Here is a 17,759-nt window from a genome sequence, read left to right as displayed (position 1 = left end):
ATATATAAATATATATATAATATATATATATATATATATAAATATATATATATATATAAATATATAAATATATATATATATATAAATATATATATATATATACACACACACACATATATATCTATACTAATAAAAGGCAAAGCCCTCACTCACTCACTCATCACTAATTCTCCAACTTCCCGTGTGGGTGGAAGGCTGAAATTTGGCAGGTTCATTCCTTACAGCTTCCTTACAAAAGTTGGGCAGGTTTTATATCGAAATTCTACGCGTAATGGTCATAACTGGAAGCAGTTTTTCTCCATTTACTGTAATGGAGATGAGCTTCAACGCCGTGGAGGCGGAGTTTCGTGTGACATCATCACGCCTCCCACTTAATCACGCAGTACATAGAAAACCAGGAAGACCTCAAAAAAGCGCTGAAGAAAACATGCATTATATAATTGAGAAGGCAGCGAAACAATAAGAAGCGGCGAGTGACATATACAACCATATTCATGAGTTCTGCTACTTGAAACAAAGCACGATGTAAACCTACCCTTTAAATTAAGTTCATGGACAGGCTGCCGCTGGCGTTTGTAATTTAGTGCCTGCCCATATAAGGCCGTCCGTCAGCGGCAATCCAATAGCAAACTGCCACGGGTAAATATTCACGGGTGAAGGACTGTGCTTATGGAGAGGAAGATGAGATGGTCAGGGTGGTGTTTGACACAAACTCAGCGAAACTGCGAGAGAAAGTTTTAAGTGCCAGGACTAAGGTAACATTAAATACAGCCATGGACATAGCACGAGATGGCACCAGCACAGCTGGGAACCTTCGATGCATGTACACCGAGTGGCTCACGTGAACTGACGCAGTGCACAGATAAAAAGCAACAGTTCCAAAGAGCGCTGAACAAAAAACGAATTACACAATTGAAAAGGCAGCAAAAAATATGAAGCGTCTGATACATACAAGCATATTCATAAATCCAACTACTGCGGAAACAAAGCACACGTTGGAAAAAGTCAATGTCCCGCTAAAGGAAGACAGTGTAAAAAACCCGTGCATGCAGTGTGTCAGGTCTCAGATAAAGAAGAAGACGAGCTGTTTATTGATGCAGTAAGAAACGAATCGATGAATGAAACCTGTCATCTTTACAACGATTGACAAACACGGAATGTAACTTGAACACAACACATCCTACAAATACGAACCTGATTGAAAGAAATAATGATAATCAAATCCTTGATGACAGCAACACTCAGTAACACTCACAAAACAAATACTGTATATTGACAGTCATGTTACGTTATTTTTAAAATGTTCCCTTTTCTTTTCTAGCTTTTTAACACACTACTTCTCTCTGCGATCGCTGGTATATATATATGTATATATATATATCCCGATCTACATACTCGAATAATGGATACTTTATTCGCCATCAATGATTGTTTTGGTAAAGCCATACTCAGTGTATTCATTAGATGAGCGGTAAAAAGTAAGAGCGAGGGAGGATGCAGGCTGTAGTGCTTGCGTCAACTCTATCTGAATTGCGATCACATTTCAAAAATATATCTTTTCAAGTTCTATTTAGTCCATATTTGTCAAACTCAAGGGCCACGGGCCACATCCGGCCCGGCGTGTAATTATATCCAGCCCGTGAGATCATTTTATATACTATATTATTGTTATTAATGGCCCAGGTATATGAAGCGCTGGTAACACAATAAACTACAGATCCCATAATGCAGCGCTTCAGCTGCCTTGCCGAACACTTACCGCGTTAATCAAGTCTAGCTTATGATGCTGCAAGTTATTGCGTTGCTAGCTCACACGATGCTGGAGAGAAAAGTTCATTCTGAAAATAGAGCCTTTAAAAACCGATGGGAGGCTGAGTATATGTTTACTGAACCCGTGTGTCTCATTTGTGGAGCTAATGTGGCTGTAATTACAGAATTTAATCTAAGACGGCACTATGAGACAAAACATCAGGGTAACCTGAATGCAATGCAGAAGATACAGAAAGCAGAATAATTAAATAAGAATCTGACACTTCAGCGGACGTTTTTACCCGTGCACAATCACAAAGTGATTTCAAGTGAAGCTGCTTTTATGGGAGACACAAATGCACCTTGCCCCACTTTCCCTGTTGCCAAGTAATGTTAAACCAAGTCATCACTACGGTGTTCCCAAATACGCACTTTGCTGATAAACTGAGCGCACTGAGTTTGCACGGCGCTTTGGTGACTTTGAAGAACAAAAAAAGTCCGTCTACATGCGGCTCGAACCTTGTGCATGTTTGGTAGCACATATCTGTGTGAGAAGCTCTTCTCAGTGATAAAGACTAACAAAACAGCACACAGGACTCGCCTCACTGATGAGCACCTGCAATCCATCCTGAGAATCTCCACAACACAGAACCTCACACCAAACATAAACGAATTTGTTGCCAAAAAAAGATGCCAGGCGTCCAGCTCTAAAATGACATATGAGCAAAGACAACTGAATGATTTGATTTGTTATTGCTGAAAGGAACACATTTTATTTATATTTCCAGGTTTTGTTATGCAGCATGTTCATATTTGAATTTGTATAATTTTGACAGGATATATTTTTATGGAGAGCAAAATCTTTTCGGATATTTAAAATCTAAGATTATTTTTTATATAAAATTACATAAGAGTAAAGAAATTTGAATGTTTGTTCTTTTAATGTTTACTTTATTTCTAACTTGTATAATTTAGACAGGATATATTTTTATGGAGAGCAAAATATTATAAGTTGTTTAAGGTTTGAGTTGATTTATTCAGGAATAATATTCCTGTCTGTTTTTACCATTCCTACCAAAGATATTTCTGTCGACTAAATAAAAATTCCTTCTATTTAAAATTTAAATAGAACTTGAACAAATACAATAGTTCATAATATCCACGCAGACTTGCACGTAAGAGCGGAGTTATCCATTTTAACAAGCAGCGTATTGCACTGATACGAAATAGCTGTGTGTGTATATATGTAGATATGTATGTATATGTATATATATGCTTATATATGTGTGTGTATGTATGTATGTGTGTATGTATATGTATGTGTATATATGTAGATATATATGTATGTATATATGTGTATATGTATAGATATGTATATATATATGTTTATGTGTGTGTATATACACACACATATATACATATCTTCATATCTATATACAGTACATATCTACATATACATATATATATACATACCTATCTACATCATATATACACACACATACATACATACACACTATATATATATATATATATATTTATATAATGTAGATAGGTGTGTGTGTGTATATATATATATATATATATATATACACATACATACAAACATACACACAGGTATATATATGTGTATATATATGTATGTGTCTATATGTGTGTGTATAGCTTTGGTCACTGAGTGCAAGGGAAAAATAATAAAATATAGTCTATAAGTTATTAAACAGTAAAACATTAACGTTTTAAGAAGTACAGGTACATTGAGCACTACTGGAGTGGTTGCGGGTAAACTACATTTTAAAGGCTGCGTAACACAACAGGTAAGTAGTACTAACAGCAGCTAAAATGTATATGGATCATCTCTCGGTAGAAGATCCTTTTTGAAAGGCGCTACACGACGGTTGTGGTATAGAAATTACATTTTCTATGTGAACGTTCAAATTTCTGTCTCTGGTATTGTGCCTTACCGGCATTACCAGCAATTAAAGAAAATTAGTTTTGTGTCCTCTGCAGTGTTAAGAGAGAAAGGCTTTGGTTTGGGATAAAAGGAAAAAACGTGTAAAGAAAGGAAAGTTGCCTTTTTCTTTTATATAGTATAGAGAGATGTGTTCGCTGACGTTATGATCGCCTTTTGGGGACAGTCGCGGTGGGTCTTGTGTAGACTGGTGAGATATGAGAGATATATGGTGAGATATATATATTTTTTTTTTTTAGCAAAATACCCGCACCTCGCAGCGGAGAAGTAGTGTGTTAAAGAAGTAATGAAAAAGAAAAGGAAACATTTTAATAATAACGTAACATGATTGACATTGTCATGAGTGTTGCTGTCATATATATGCCTGCCTAAATAAGTCACCTCGCCGCTCTTACTTTTTACCGCTCATTTAATCATGGCTAGTGGCGGAAAAATTTTAAAATGGAAGGAGGATTACACTGAGTATGGCTTTACCAAAACAATTATTGATGGCGAATCGATTATTCATAAAGCTTGAATAGGTGATCTGTTTTTCTGTGTTAACCTCATATTTTTTCATACTTCTTCTCAAACCAAGGTGGTGCGAGGGTAAATTGAATAGGGATGCGCTGATCAAAGTAATTGGTGTACCAGGAAATCATGCATTGACAAAAGTTCCCCTTTGCTTGTAATGCAAAGTGTGATTAAATGCATTATTTTTTAATGCGTTATGGCGCACATTCATCGAAGCTTCTCAGCTGTGCTTGTGCCAAGAAAAGGAAACATTTTAAAAATAACGTAACACGATTGTCAATGTAACCTTTTGTAAGTAGTGCCTGGAGGATTCAGTGTGGAGAAACTCTAGAGACAGCGTGTGTATTAACTTGTGGATTTTTCTGTGAGTATTTGGTGGCAGTGTGACGAAGTTGCTTCGAAAGCACGGCGTTAGCTGCAGAGCTCAGCACAGAGCGAAATAAGGTAAATGGGAGGGGAGATGATGACGTGACTCCCCACATCCGCCTTAACTGTCAATCCCCCACAAACACAGTCTCTCGGAATTTGCATAAGCACACCCCTTCACCTGCAATTTTAACTTAGTTACAAAGTGATCAAAACTCTCGTTTATATCCTGCGTCCTCTCATTAAACTTGTATCCCGCATTCCCCGTGGGCATGAGAAACGCCAGCGGCAGCCTGTCTATGAACTTAATTTAAAGTTTAGGTTTACACCTTGCTTTCTTTCCGAAGTAGCAGCACTCACGAATATGGTAGTATATGTCACTCGCTCGCTTCTTATTGTTTCGCTGCCTCCTCAATTATATAATGCATGTTTTCTTCAGCGCTTTTTGGAGGTCTTCCTAATTTTCTATGCACTGCGTTGACAGTCAGTTCACGTGATTACGTGGGAGGCGTGATGATGTCACACGAAACTCCGCCCCCTACGGCTTTCGAGCTCAACTCCATTACAGTAAATGGAGAAAAATACCTTCTAGTTATGCCCATTACTCGTAGAATTTCGAAATGAAACCTGCCCAACTTTTGAAAGTAAGCTGTAAGGAATGAGCCTGCCAAATTTCAGCCTTCTACCCACACGGGAACTTGGAGAATTAGTGATGAGTCAGTCAGTGAGGGCTTTGCCTTTTATTAGTATAGATTCAAATCATTTATATATATATTAAAAATAGCAGCGCCCTAGCACCGGCCCCAGTGGAACATCACTCTTAACATAAACCTATTCTCCTAAGTGGAACTGTAGCACTATATATGGTGGGGGGGAGTGGGTTTAAATCTAATTTACCATGTGAATGTTCTTCTTTTCAAGCCTGCATATATGCTGGGTTCATGTCCAAATGTCTGTTAATGCATTTTCATCAGATTGTCACAATTCAGACCTATTCTCTGGCACTTTTAGTATTAGCATTGAATTTTACTTGCACAGAGTCCCATTTAAATGTGTGTTTGGTCTAACTCGTGTGTGTGTGTAAATCAGAGACCATGGGTCCCTTGTGCTGACCGCATTGTGATGTCCCTGTATACATGTAGTGAATGTTTTTGATGTTTGTCCCACATATACGGCTGGGGATGAGTTGCATGGTATGCTGTAAACTGCGTTCTATGGCTCTGCTGCCGCTTTCTTGCTTTTAGCATTAAAAAGGAATGTGGGAAGAGTGTTTGTAGGCTTGTGCATTATTTTATACACACACACATATATATACACATATATATATATATATATATATATATATATATATATATATATATATATATATATATATACACACACATACATACATATACATATATATATATGTGTATATATATATATGTGTATATATATATATATATATATACACACACATATATATACACATATATATACACATTATATATATATATATATATGTGTGGTTAAAATATACTGCTTATGTGAAAAAAGAAAACAGTTATAAAACTTACAAACTTTTTTATATAAAATCTACAGTGAACAACATTCATTACAGTGAACAACATGCCACACGTAGCTTCCTTTTTTTTTTTAAATTATAACCACACATCGGTTAAGGGATTTGCTCAGGGTCACACATCAGTTAGAAGTGAAGACTGAACTGCCTGCTTTTTTTGTTAAGTTCATTACCTTAGCTACTATTCTACTTAGCCAATGCAGGAAATAAAAATCCATATTCTAAAACCACAGATCCGGTCTTGGAGCTCTGCAGTGGCTGCAAGTTTTCATTCTAACCCTTTTCTTAATTAGTGACCTATTTTTGCTGCGAATTAACTTCTTTTGAATTAATTTTAACTGACTTACTCTTGAAGACTTGGACCCATTAATTGTTTCTTTTTCCTAAATTAACACTTCTCACATCGCGCTAAGAATCAAAGTTCGCTTGCAGGAGCGATATATTTGCGCTAATCCGAGACAGAGGCAGTGGGCTGAGGGGAGGGGGAAGCGTGACATCAGGAGTGGGAAGTTGATCTACCTCTAACTTGCCTCCACTTAGCTAGCGATACCGTTTTGTTTATTGATTTTTAAAGTTTGTCCAGTTTCACTACTATGCGGGCAAAGCCGAAAGGGGATGGCTAGTCTGAAAATAAAGAAAGTTGAAGGTCTCAGGAATATTGATCTACTTTGGTCCCCAAAACGTTTTAAAATTGTTCTTAGAAAACAGAAAAATCAAACATTTTGGAAATGTACTCTATTGCAGAATGAGAGCAGCAATAAACCATGGAATTAAAGAATGTGTTTAATTAACAACAAGACTCGGTGCCTAATTAAGCAACTGGTTGGAGTGAAATTGGTTGGAGTTTGAGGCCCTGACTTAGTTGGTCTTCTGCTGGCTCACTCACTTCACATTTCATTTCTGTTTGGGTGCAATTTAAGAAAAGTAATTCAGAGAAATTAAGAAATTCAGGTGAACAAATCTTAAAAAACAATTCAATTAAAAATTTATTTAAAATAAGTTGATTAGCAGCAAAAAAGGTCACTAATTAAGAAAAGGGTTAGAATGAAAACCTGCAGCCACTGCGGTCCTCCAGGACTGGAATTGGGGACCCCTGTCCTAAAATGTGCCATATTATTTGCAAACACATGATAAATATAACTGGCTACTGAGACATACTAGTAAAGTACTGTATGTTCAGCTTATTTAAAAAATGAGAAGTTGCAAATCAAAAACATACAACAGCATTTCTTTTCATGGGGGACAAAATTACTGCTAAAATATACTTTACTGTTAAATAAAAAAGGGAAACGCTCAGTTTATTTACAACTTTAAGTCTGGAGTATGGGTATCTGTTACTTAAGTTACATTAAACAATGGAATGCATTGTATATACTGTAGATCACTTGCCTTTTGGAAAGTACATGCTCTCTGAGACAGGCTCAGATAAATTCAGATTTACCTGATAATTTCCAATGTTCTGTTCACCCCAATGCTGAGGGTTACTGGTGACAAACACAGTGCTTTAAGGTCTTGCCTGATTAAATTTTCAGTACTATATTTGACTGAATGGTGGCAGGTTATGCTGACAAGGAAAAAGAATGTAAGATTACTGGTACTGATGAAAATGTGAGAAAGAATCATTGCACCATCACAGTGAACAGTTTTTAGCACAAATTTGTATCACATTTTTTTTTAAGTCTATTGAATTTTGAGTTTCAAATTTATATATTGAAAGAGCTCCCAAAATCTCAAAATAAAATCTACACAAAATCTACGCAGCAGCAATAGTAACAGATGTCTGTAAGTTTCTGTTCCTTTATTGAAAATAATAGCTATTAAGAACCATTCCAGACTCCACCACTTGCCCCTCCTCTCCCAAACTGCTTAGCTTTAAAAATGCCCTTTCCATAAACTTTGACTCTGACCCCACCTTTCCTATTCTGCAGCTGGGAGACTTCCTCTATCCTGTAATCATATGCTAGAATGAGCAAGGGAAACAAAATATGAGAATGGCAATTAGGTATTCCTCTAGCATTGTGTTTGCCTGGTTTCTTTGCTATGTTTGTATTGTTTTTGCCTTTTTTTCTTACTCTTAGATTTTGTCTCTGTATTTGTAAATTTTGTCAGTTAGTCAGTCAGTGTCCAACCTGCTATATCTTAACACAGGGTCACAGGGGTCTGATGGAGCCAATCCCAGCCAGCACAGGGCACAAGATGGGAACAAACCCCGGGCAGGGGGGCACAAATGCACGCACATACACACACTAGGGACAATTTAGGATCGCCAATGCACCTAACCTACAGTTGAACTCTGGGAAGAAACCGGAGCACCAGGAACAAACACACTCAGACATGGGCAGAACATGCAAACTCCACGCAGGGAGGACCCAGGAAGTGAACCCAGGTCTCCTAAATGCGAGGCAGAAGTACTACTACCGCGTCACCGTGCCGCCCTTTGTAAATTTTGTACTTTACTGTAGTAATTGCTTGCATAACCTATTATACCTTCTGCCTGTTTTCCAGTTATACCTCCTTCTTGATCTCATCCTTTTTTCATTCTCTATTTCATTCTACAGCTCAGAGCGTGTCTTTAGCTATACATTCATATATGTTACATGAAATCAAAATAATTTAAATTTTGCTACATTTTACTCTGTAACCTAGCTTTGTAAGAGACTGGAAGCCACTCTGGAATGTTCCTAGAAAATGTTAATGATTGTTAATTTCATCAGTCACTCTGAAGGCTGATGCTGGTGTGTTTTCTTTTATACCGCTACTAACATTAACAATATTCTTTTAACAGGCAGTTGACATCTTCCCACCTACATATGAGTAGATAACACATCAACTACTAAAATTTCCTAACTAAATTACAACTCAATTATTTGAAAAATGTGTTGATTACTGAACTACAGCCACAATAGTCAAAAAAGAATTTTTAGCTAGAACGCTAAAATAACTGTTTCTTTGCAATGTGGGACAATAACTACTGTAACCTGAAATTTGTGTGTCTTAATTAAACAAAGTGGTGCAGTGATTGACACGGCTACCTCACCTATCTGGTGTTTTAAGTTCAATACCTGGCCACGTCTAGGTGGACTGGACATTCTTTCTGTGCCCATTATTTATTTTCTAACCTGCTTTCCAGGTTAGTCTGGTTTTCCATCCAAATTCCAAAGAACTGAAAGTTATGTTGACCATCTACTCTAAACTGGTGCTAAGTGGGTCTGTATGGGTGCCGGTGCAAAAATAGACCAGCGCCACATCTAAAGTTAGTTCTTGTCATGTGCCTGATGCTGCTGGGATGAGCTCCAGTGCCTTGTGGTAATGACCTGGGTTAAGCAGTGGTGAGAATGTTTTTTTATGTTAATGAAACCATGACTGAAGAAGATTCAACTATGAAGAATGGAGCAACATTTCCATTTTGGTTATCAGGAAGAGCCAGTCACAATACTGTTAAAATTCTGGGGTACTATCACAAATATAGTATTTTTGTATGCATGTCTTCTTCCTTCAATTGACAAACAACTCCTTGACCAAATAACAATGTTTACAAAAAAATGTGAGGCTGGCAAAGAGAAGGCAACATACCCCCGTAACCCTCAACTAGATAATCGTGTTAGAAAATGGATTCATTGAACTAAACACATTAACACATGGTGGACTAGCCCTCTTTACCTTTGTTTATTTTTGGAGTGCTTTTATAGTAATTAATCTCTTTAGTCTGTTAAGAGGATTTCATTCTCTTTATTCTTTTCTTGACCAACTATCAACCCTCCCAGGACCGCTCTTGTACTTTATTTTTAATACTGTAAAGATCCTCTTCTTCCAACAATAATTCTATCTTAATATTTGTCTTTGTATTATATAGTATTGTAACTCATCTACATAGAGTTTTGAAAGATAAACGTGTACAGGTTTTATTTTTGGAATTCTTACCTTAAATGAAGACCATAAACAAAAATACAAAACCCCAGAAATGCTGGAAAAATTAAAGTCAGATGCAAAGTCTGAACAAATGCAAAATATAATGCTATTTTTTCTCCAAAATAATTCCTAATTTTTGTGAGTGGGCTAAATTTAAAAGAGGCTTTAGCCCATTTTTTGTCAAGCTCTTCTCTGCTATCTTCAGATGGCATTAAAGCACCTGGAATAGAAAGCCAAAATATTTTGTTAATTTAATTGTGGAATTTTATATAATAATCAAAACTACTGTATTTTAATCAACCCACTTTTCCAAATTTGGGTCAGAGGAGCAGGAGTATATGCTGATAGAGTTAACCCTGGATGGGGTGCCAGCACAAACATCACAAACCCACTCCCTTGAGGTCAGTTTTTAGTCACTAATTAAGCTAACCTTCCTACACATACATTTCACATTTTGCAGCTGGTATTTGTATCCATCTGTTTGAGTCTGTGCTTGTAAATATGGCCTGGGATCATGTAGTATAAAGGATGTTCTGATAGCTCCTTTCATCTGTAGATACAAAAGACCTAAAAAAAGAAAGCAGAAAAGAGTTTCTTAAATGTTAGCTCTAAGAGATGACCACATTTTGAATTATTAAAAAAAACAAAAATCTCCAATTTGGTGGCACAGTGGTAGCGCTGCTGCCTCGCAGTTAGGAGACCCAGGTTCGCTTCCCGGGTCCTCCCTGCGTGGAGTTTGCATGTTCTCCCTGTGTCTGAGTGGGTTTCCTCCAGGTGCTCCAGTTTCCTCCCACAGTCCAAATACATGCCGGTTAGGTGCATTAGCGATCCTAAATTGCCCCTAGTGTGTGCTTGATGTGTGTGTGTGCCCTGCCCAGGGATTTGTTCCTGCCTTGTGCCCTGTGTTGGCTGGGACTGGTTCCAGCAGACACCCCCTGTGTTAGGATAACGGGTTGGATTATGGATAGGATGGTAGAATCTACAATTCATAATTTGATGCAAATTTACTAATATTAATTACAACAGAAGACAGTACTTATGAAACAACATAGCTACCAATTCTTATTTGTTAGGTACAGACTTTTATCTAATGCCATATTAATCCAATACAATGCAATCCTGTCTAGGACAGGAAAAGATTAGACAAGGATAGACAAGAACTACTATCCATCTGCTGTGTTCCAATTTAATTTAAAATAAAAAATAAAAATCTGATTATATCTATCATTTTCTGTCTATCTTTATTCGATCTATTCTGTTTTTATTTGGTTAATTAAACTGCTAATTTCTATCACTTCACCATTTAAATGGATTTTTAAATATCTTATTACTGCAACTCTGATTTACTTTCAGGCTTCATTCAACTATCCTTACTTCGATAGATGCAGGTTATTTCCCATGTGAAGTAATACTGTCCTAAAATTCTTTTATGAATTTTAGCTGCCTCTGATTTTTAAACCACTTGTTTCTGCTCTTGTATTGAACTCCTTTCACAGTTCAATATTTACTCATGTCAACACCTGCACTCAAATTATTCTTATGATCCGATACAGCAGGGTATTCAAATGGTGACCATAATCCCAACGCCTGTCTCAACAGTCTATTTTTTCAGTATACCCTACTGTATACGCATAAAACCTGAAACAATCCCAGCATTGATCAATTCAGTTTTGAGGGTGGAGTGCCTAAACAACAGTACATCTATATTTTAAATAAACTGTAAAAGTTGTGTTAAATTACATATTATACTGTATATAAAATTGTACTCAAATGCATCCATCTATTTTCTGAACCATTTTCCTTCCAAAACTAGATCATGTGGTTTTAAAGTTTACTCTAGGAGCAGCTGGAACAGGTAAGGAATACCCTGGGATGGAACGCCAATGCATCAGAGGTCGCATCTTCCCACTGTCATGTTTCAGACAGGATTTTTACCCTGGTCGGAGCTCAATGTTGTTTTTATGCCATTTATCCATGTTACTTTTGTTTATTATTGGTTTTCTTCCTAATGCCTCCACTGGGTTCCTTCTGTTCTATGAATGGATCAGTAAGAGATGGAACCACCTGCTAATCCCCACCAGGAACTGCCCTCTGTGCTATAAATATGGAGGGCCTTCTATAGTTCTTGGTAGTTCATTTTGAATGCTCTAGAGAATGGAGCGTTGTGTTTTGCTTTGCTCAGTACCTTTTGAGATGACTGGAATTTTGAACGTGCTCAATTTTTGACTTTGTTTTCGATTCTGTATTGGAACTGTGTTTGCCTTGGACTGCATTGCCTTGCCTTCTCAGGCAATTCATTTTTGTGCTCCAAGGAGCTTCTTGTACTGCAGAGCATCTTTTATTTTATAAAAATTCTTTGAGGACTATTTTGTGTTTAGCTGGGGCTTTTTAACAGTAATCCACCCCCAGCAGGCAATTTTGGAAGCATCCCGGTTCATAACACTAAACTGCACACCTTTGGGATGAAGAAGAAGAAGAACAGTGTACCTGTAGGAAACCATTCTAGACACTGTGTAAATTCTAGGAAGTCCACACCCAAGCTACGGACCGAATATAGGACACCAAAAGCTGGTAGTTAGTAAGCAGCATTGGTTCCTGTACTATAATGCCATCCTAATAATAAAATATGTGACAGACACAAAAAGTAAATATCCTACCCATTTTGACTTTTGAATTTTTTCCATCACTTGCATCAATATTTGTTAGTATATGGTGGGTCTGTAAGAAAATAAAAAAGTTATCACTCATCTTATTTATTTTACAATAATATACCTTATGAGAAATTGTAATAATAAAATGTAACTAATAGCTGTGAATACCATAAATCATTAATTTAAACTAAAAGAAAAGTGAGCTTACAGCATACAGTATTTAAGTTTAAATTGCTTTTGAATTTGACTATTACACTGGAATCTGGAAGCACACCAAAAACAGTATAATTCTTATGATATTTAAATTAATGAAGATAGTGTACTGTTTAGCCATGAAGGGTTTTAAAGCATTAGAAAACACAAAATAACAAAATAACAGCATTATAAAAGAATTAAGATAAGCATACAACAATGTATGTATGTATTAACATTACACAATGACATTTTATTTCTAAAATGTTAAAACTTTGCAATTACACTAATAAAAGTAAATCTAAAATAGTTGATGAAGCAATGCAGTATAGCAAGGTAGTGCAAACAATTTAGATGTATTCATCTAAAAAGTATCGCACAGACGTACACAATCCCTCGAGTTCTAATTTCTCCAGCATCATTTGTATTGCTTGTCTTAGCATTATTTCCTAAAATGGAGTCATTCCAAGCACTATCAGCTTCACTTCCGGCAGGATGATTTCAATTGCAAGGCTTCTTTGTTACCATAATACTAACATCTTTTGTGAAGGGATAGCTCTTTGAGATTTCATTATCCATTCACTTGGCCAGAATGTAGAGTGCTGCATTACAGATTTGATTTTGCTTACAGGTGGTCATTTATGGAAATCAATTCTAGTTCTTTTTTAATTGACCCTTAAATGTCCTGCTGACTGGCACATTAAGAAAGCTGCTGGGAATCCCTACCAAGTGCACTTACTGCACTTGTCTACTTTTTTTTGTTTTAAATGGAGCATTTAGCAGAAACATACTATTTGAATCACCTAGTATGGACAATGCTTGACATAAGATTTGCAGACTCTTTCCTAGGGTGCATTACATTGGAACATATTGATGTGGTTGCCAAGGGCCCATGCATTTGGTAAAAGGAAGAAGGACTGTATTGGTTGGGGTTGGCTCCATTCTCCCTACTTGCTTCCTGGAACTTCTTGAACCCGGAACCGTTCATTGTTGTAAACAGATGAGCTGGGCAAATGAGGACACACACAGTCAGTGTGGGACTGATGCAAATCCTTAATCTATAAAATCAGGTGCCAAAAAGTGGAGGCTAAATGTCCAAACGAGGATCAAATCAAGAGCAAACATATTCTGTTAAAACCACGAGCCTCAGTGCTTCTCTCTAAAATCCAATCTCTCCTCAGCTTGTCCTTTGTGGATTCCTCAGCACAAGGAGACATCCACCAACAGGTGCAGACAGTCCTTTATCTCAGCATGGACTCCTGTTGCCAGCCTGTTAGCATTTGCAGGGTGCCATGCTGAGCTTTGCTCCTTGATCCCTCTAAGCTGCAGTTGTCAGGCCTCTGTGGGAGCCTCCCAAAGCACTAGGTTGGTCCTGGTCCAAAAATGCACAGCAGGAGCAGCCCCTCTGCCCACCACTTGAGCATCTGGTCACATGCTTTACTCACAGGGCTCACTTTCCAGTCTACCTGCTTCCCATCACATATTTCACCAGCTCTGTCCCATTTCTGTCCTTCTCTCTATTCTGTTCCTTTCCTGGGACCTCCGTGTCTTTGTTTTTTCATTTTTTTTTATTGTCTTGATTTGATTTTGACCTGATTCTCTTTGTTCTCCCCTTTATATTGTGCAGGCTCCTTTTAAACTGCCCAAATGGGGTAACCTCCTGTATCTCTAAGTTGTGAATGAGGCACCTGACTGACCTGCTTGCATTTGAATGTTTCAAGAACAGCCAAGAACTCCAATCAACTCTGGAGCAGTGCCTACATGCACATACAACTGCACCTGTTCAGAGCCTGCATACTCCAGGACTCAATTATTCCACAGACTTCTTATCACAAGGATGCAGCCCTAGAAATTTATAAAATCATGCCTAAATTGATGGTGAAACTCCTAAAGATTATATAACACTTACTGATGGTATAATGAAAGTGTCCATTAAGGGCATTGTTAAGCTGCAGGTAGTTCTCTGGTCAAACATAAATGGCCAACAATCCTAAATAAGAATAGGCATTTTATTTGTTTTAAATTCTATAGCATTTGTATTTGCTTGGGTATTTGCTGATCTTTCAGTAGCACACAATGCTTTCTCTACTAAAAGAACAGAATTGACAAAGATGCAGAATGTCAGTTGCCCCTTCTACACCTGCATTCGAGTGCCTAATCTCTTCTTCAGCTTTACCATTATCCAAAATTTGGCTGGTTTTCTGACCTTCACCTGAAAAATACATGTGTCAATCAAAGTTAACATTTTCCAGAGTAAGATTATCATCTTTATCTTAACCCTAAGCTAAAACTCTTGCCTAATTTGAGAGACTCACACATACATGCATTAAACTGTACTTAGAAAATGTCTCTGACCACCTAAGCTACACCTTCACTTAAAAACACATGAATAGTCTCTTTTGAAACTTAATTTTTGGGGACTCAAAAAGCTACTCTCCTTGAAGCTCCTGAACCTGAACAACTTGTAGGATCACCAGCTCTAAGATCCACTCTTTCAACTCAAGACTGAACTAAATCTGGATGAAAGTGTCTTACTTAAAGAGAATCTCAGGTTATAAACTCATGTCACAAAAACACATACTTTTCTCCAAGAAATTCTACAGGAAACAGCAAAAAGCTTAACACTCAAATCCAGGTGAGGAAGACAACACTACAGAAATGAAAACACATCAAGTCCCTGTGATGTAACGGTGTAACAAGCTTTGGAATAGCTGTGCCAGGGACACTTCTAACTTTTACAAGCTTTGCAGAAAATTGTAAACAAGACAGTCTAAAGTTGAAGAATATTGTAGGCTCTGCCTTACCCACAGGGTAAAACAGCAAGGGAGAACTGACTAAGATGCCAACAACATTTATTTCAATAGCACATTTTTATACACAGGATGTAGCTCAAAGTGAGTTCACATGACGCCCAAGAGGAAAGTTATAAGAAAAGTAAAACAAATTAAATTAGTTAAGAATAATCATGAATATCAAAAAAAATAAATACAGGCTTACATAAAAATAGACATATAATTAGTAGACAGGAAGGCAATCAAAAGTTCTAAAATAAAAAACAAAAAGCCTTGTAAAAATCAAAACTAAAAAAAAACCTCAAAATGTACTAAAACAGCCTTTTCTATGTCAGTTTTTTGTCTCCTCTTTTATGGTGATATGTCAACAATTATTTTATTTCTATAAGCCTTTTGTTTCTCTATAAATTATAATTTTTGTTTTTTAAAATGAGTGAATTCTAGTTACCTTGACATACAGTAAGCCTAATGGCCGGGGTCCTCCACATGCAGAAAGATGTAGGAAAAATAAAGTGGGAGATCTACCGAATCTAGTCAGAAATTACAGTAATTAATTGACTTATTAACAATCTATTCTTTTCTCTTATCCAGAATCCTAACATTTTACTATGAATTCTCCAATTGTTCCATAAGGATTTTTTTCTAATTAAATGGAACTGGCAACAGACACTTCATAACGGTGAATTTGAATTTGATTCTTCATGCTTGTGTGGTTACATCCGTCTGTAACTCATACTTAATACTTAAAACACAAGTTGTTGCTGTAATAAAATGATTTTCATAAAGATTATAACAGGATACCTGTTATAATCTTGTACAGTACTCCAAACCTTAAAGGGGGTACCTTACTGTATGTGAGGATTAGTGAATGCAGAAAATACAAAAGATGCTGTTCATTCTTCCTTTTTCACTGCACCAACCTGTAAATGTTTTGCAAACTGACATTAATGGGAATTGAGGGGTAAATTGTTCGTAGAAGGGTCTGAAATGCTTACCATTTACATGCTTGCCAAGGTCAGTTGACACCTGATGAAGTTAAAGTACGTTTGTTTCCTGGCCTTGTCACTCTCCTTGTGGAGTCTGCACTTTGTTCTATGGATTAATCTAGGCTGGCAGCTCTGAATAGGCAATTCTGGGCTCCATCTTGTAAGTGACTAATACTTAACTGGCCCAGCACAAGGTATCATATACATAAATCAATCTCACCAATACAAAAGTCTTCAAAAAAAAAAAAAAAAAATGTTTTGAGCCTATCATTACTGAGAAAAAGAAACCGATTCACATTTGTAGATTAAATAAATAAAAAAAAACCCACACACCCCTTCTGCAATTTTATATCTCCCACAGGCCAGAATGACAAAGAATTAGGGACAATATGTGCTGCAAGCATAAGCATTAAACATACAGAAGCTGAAGCCAAAATGTGATTATTTGGCACAAAATAGACATTCAGCTATTAATTCAGCTCATTAGTAAATGTAAATACTAAAGCTCTTTGTTTAATTTGCCAGATGAGAATACAGGCAATGTAATAAATACATGAATCAGTTGGTCAGTGATCTGTATCTTTTCACTGAACCGATTCAAATCAACTTGATTAAGTACAATGGCCATCTCCATTTTTCTGAAGCCAAGTCCTTGGCAGTTAGCAAAGTCAGGTTTCAAAGCTCTGATGTATTTAAAACCTATACAATTTAGAGGATTTGGACAGAATTCACTTTAGGCTTAATAAACAAAGGCAAGTCATTTTTGTAGTGACTATATCTGGATCTGCCACAACTACTATGACAAATGGAAACCACCATAAACACCTAACTTAGACGCCTTATCCAATGCATACATGTTGCAATCACCTCTCACACACTAGTAGGTTCTAGACTTCAAATGCCTGTTTTCTCCTTCAACATATTTATGTCTGATTAGTTGTCTAACATTCAAATATTTTAATAACAATCTTTTTTTAGTTTAACAAATCATTGGATGCCAAGATAGTTTTCTTTCATTTATCACATGCCCGGGACACAAGGAGAAAGCAAACACTGAGGGGGAGGGGGGTT

General features: G+C 36.8%; 1 protein-coding gene across 2 annotated transcripts in view; it reads right to left on the bottom strand.

Annotated features, from left to right (window-relative positions):
* LOC120523822 (anoctamin-4-like) overlaps positions 1-17,759 on the bottom strand; it is a 78,453-nt gene that overhangs the window by 37,105 nt on the left and 23,589 nt on the right. For both annotated transcript variants that reach the window (XM_039745454.1, XM_039745455.1), the window contains exons 3-6: positions 12,725-12,785; positions 10,512-10,634; positions 10,080-10,287; positions 7,600-7,722 (exon numbers count right to left, since the gene is read on the bottom strand). In XM_039745454.1, the coding sequence (XP_039601388.1) occupies positions 7,600-7,722; positions 10,080-10,287; positions 10,512-10,634; positions 12,725-12,785 (515 nt within the window). The remainder of the gene's footprint in view (positions 1-7,599; positions 7,723-10,079; positions 10,288-10,511; positions 10,635-12,724; positions 12,786-17,759) is intronic.

This window comes from Polypterus senegalus, chromosome 2 (assembly GCF_016835505.1).
Source record: "Polypterus senegalus isolate Bchr_013 chromosome 2, ASM1683550v1, whole genome shotgun sequence".
NCBI lineage: Eukaryota > Metazoa > Chordata > Cladistia > Polypteriformes > Polypteridae > Polypterus > Polypterus senegalus.
This window is presented reverse-complemented; position numbering and strand designations above follow the sequence as displayed.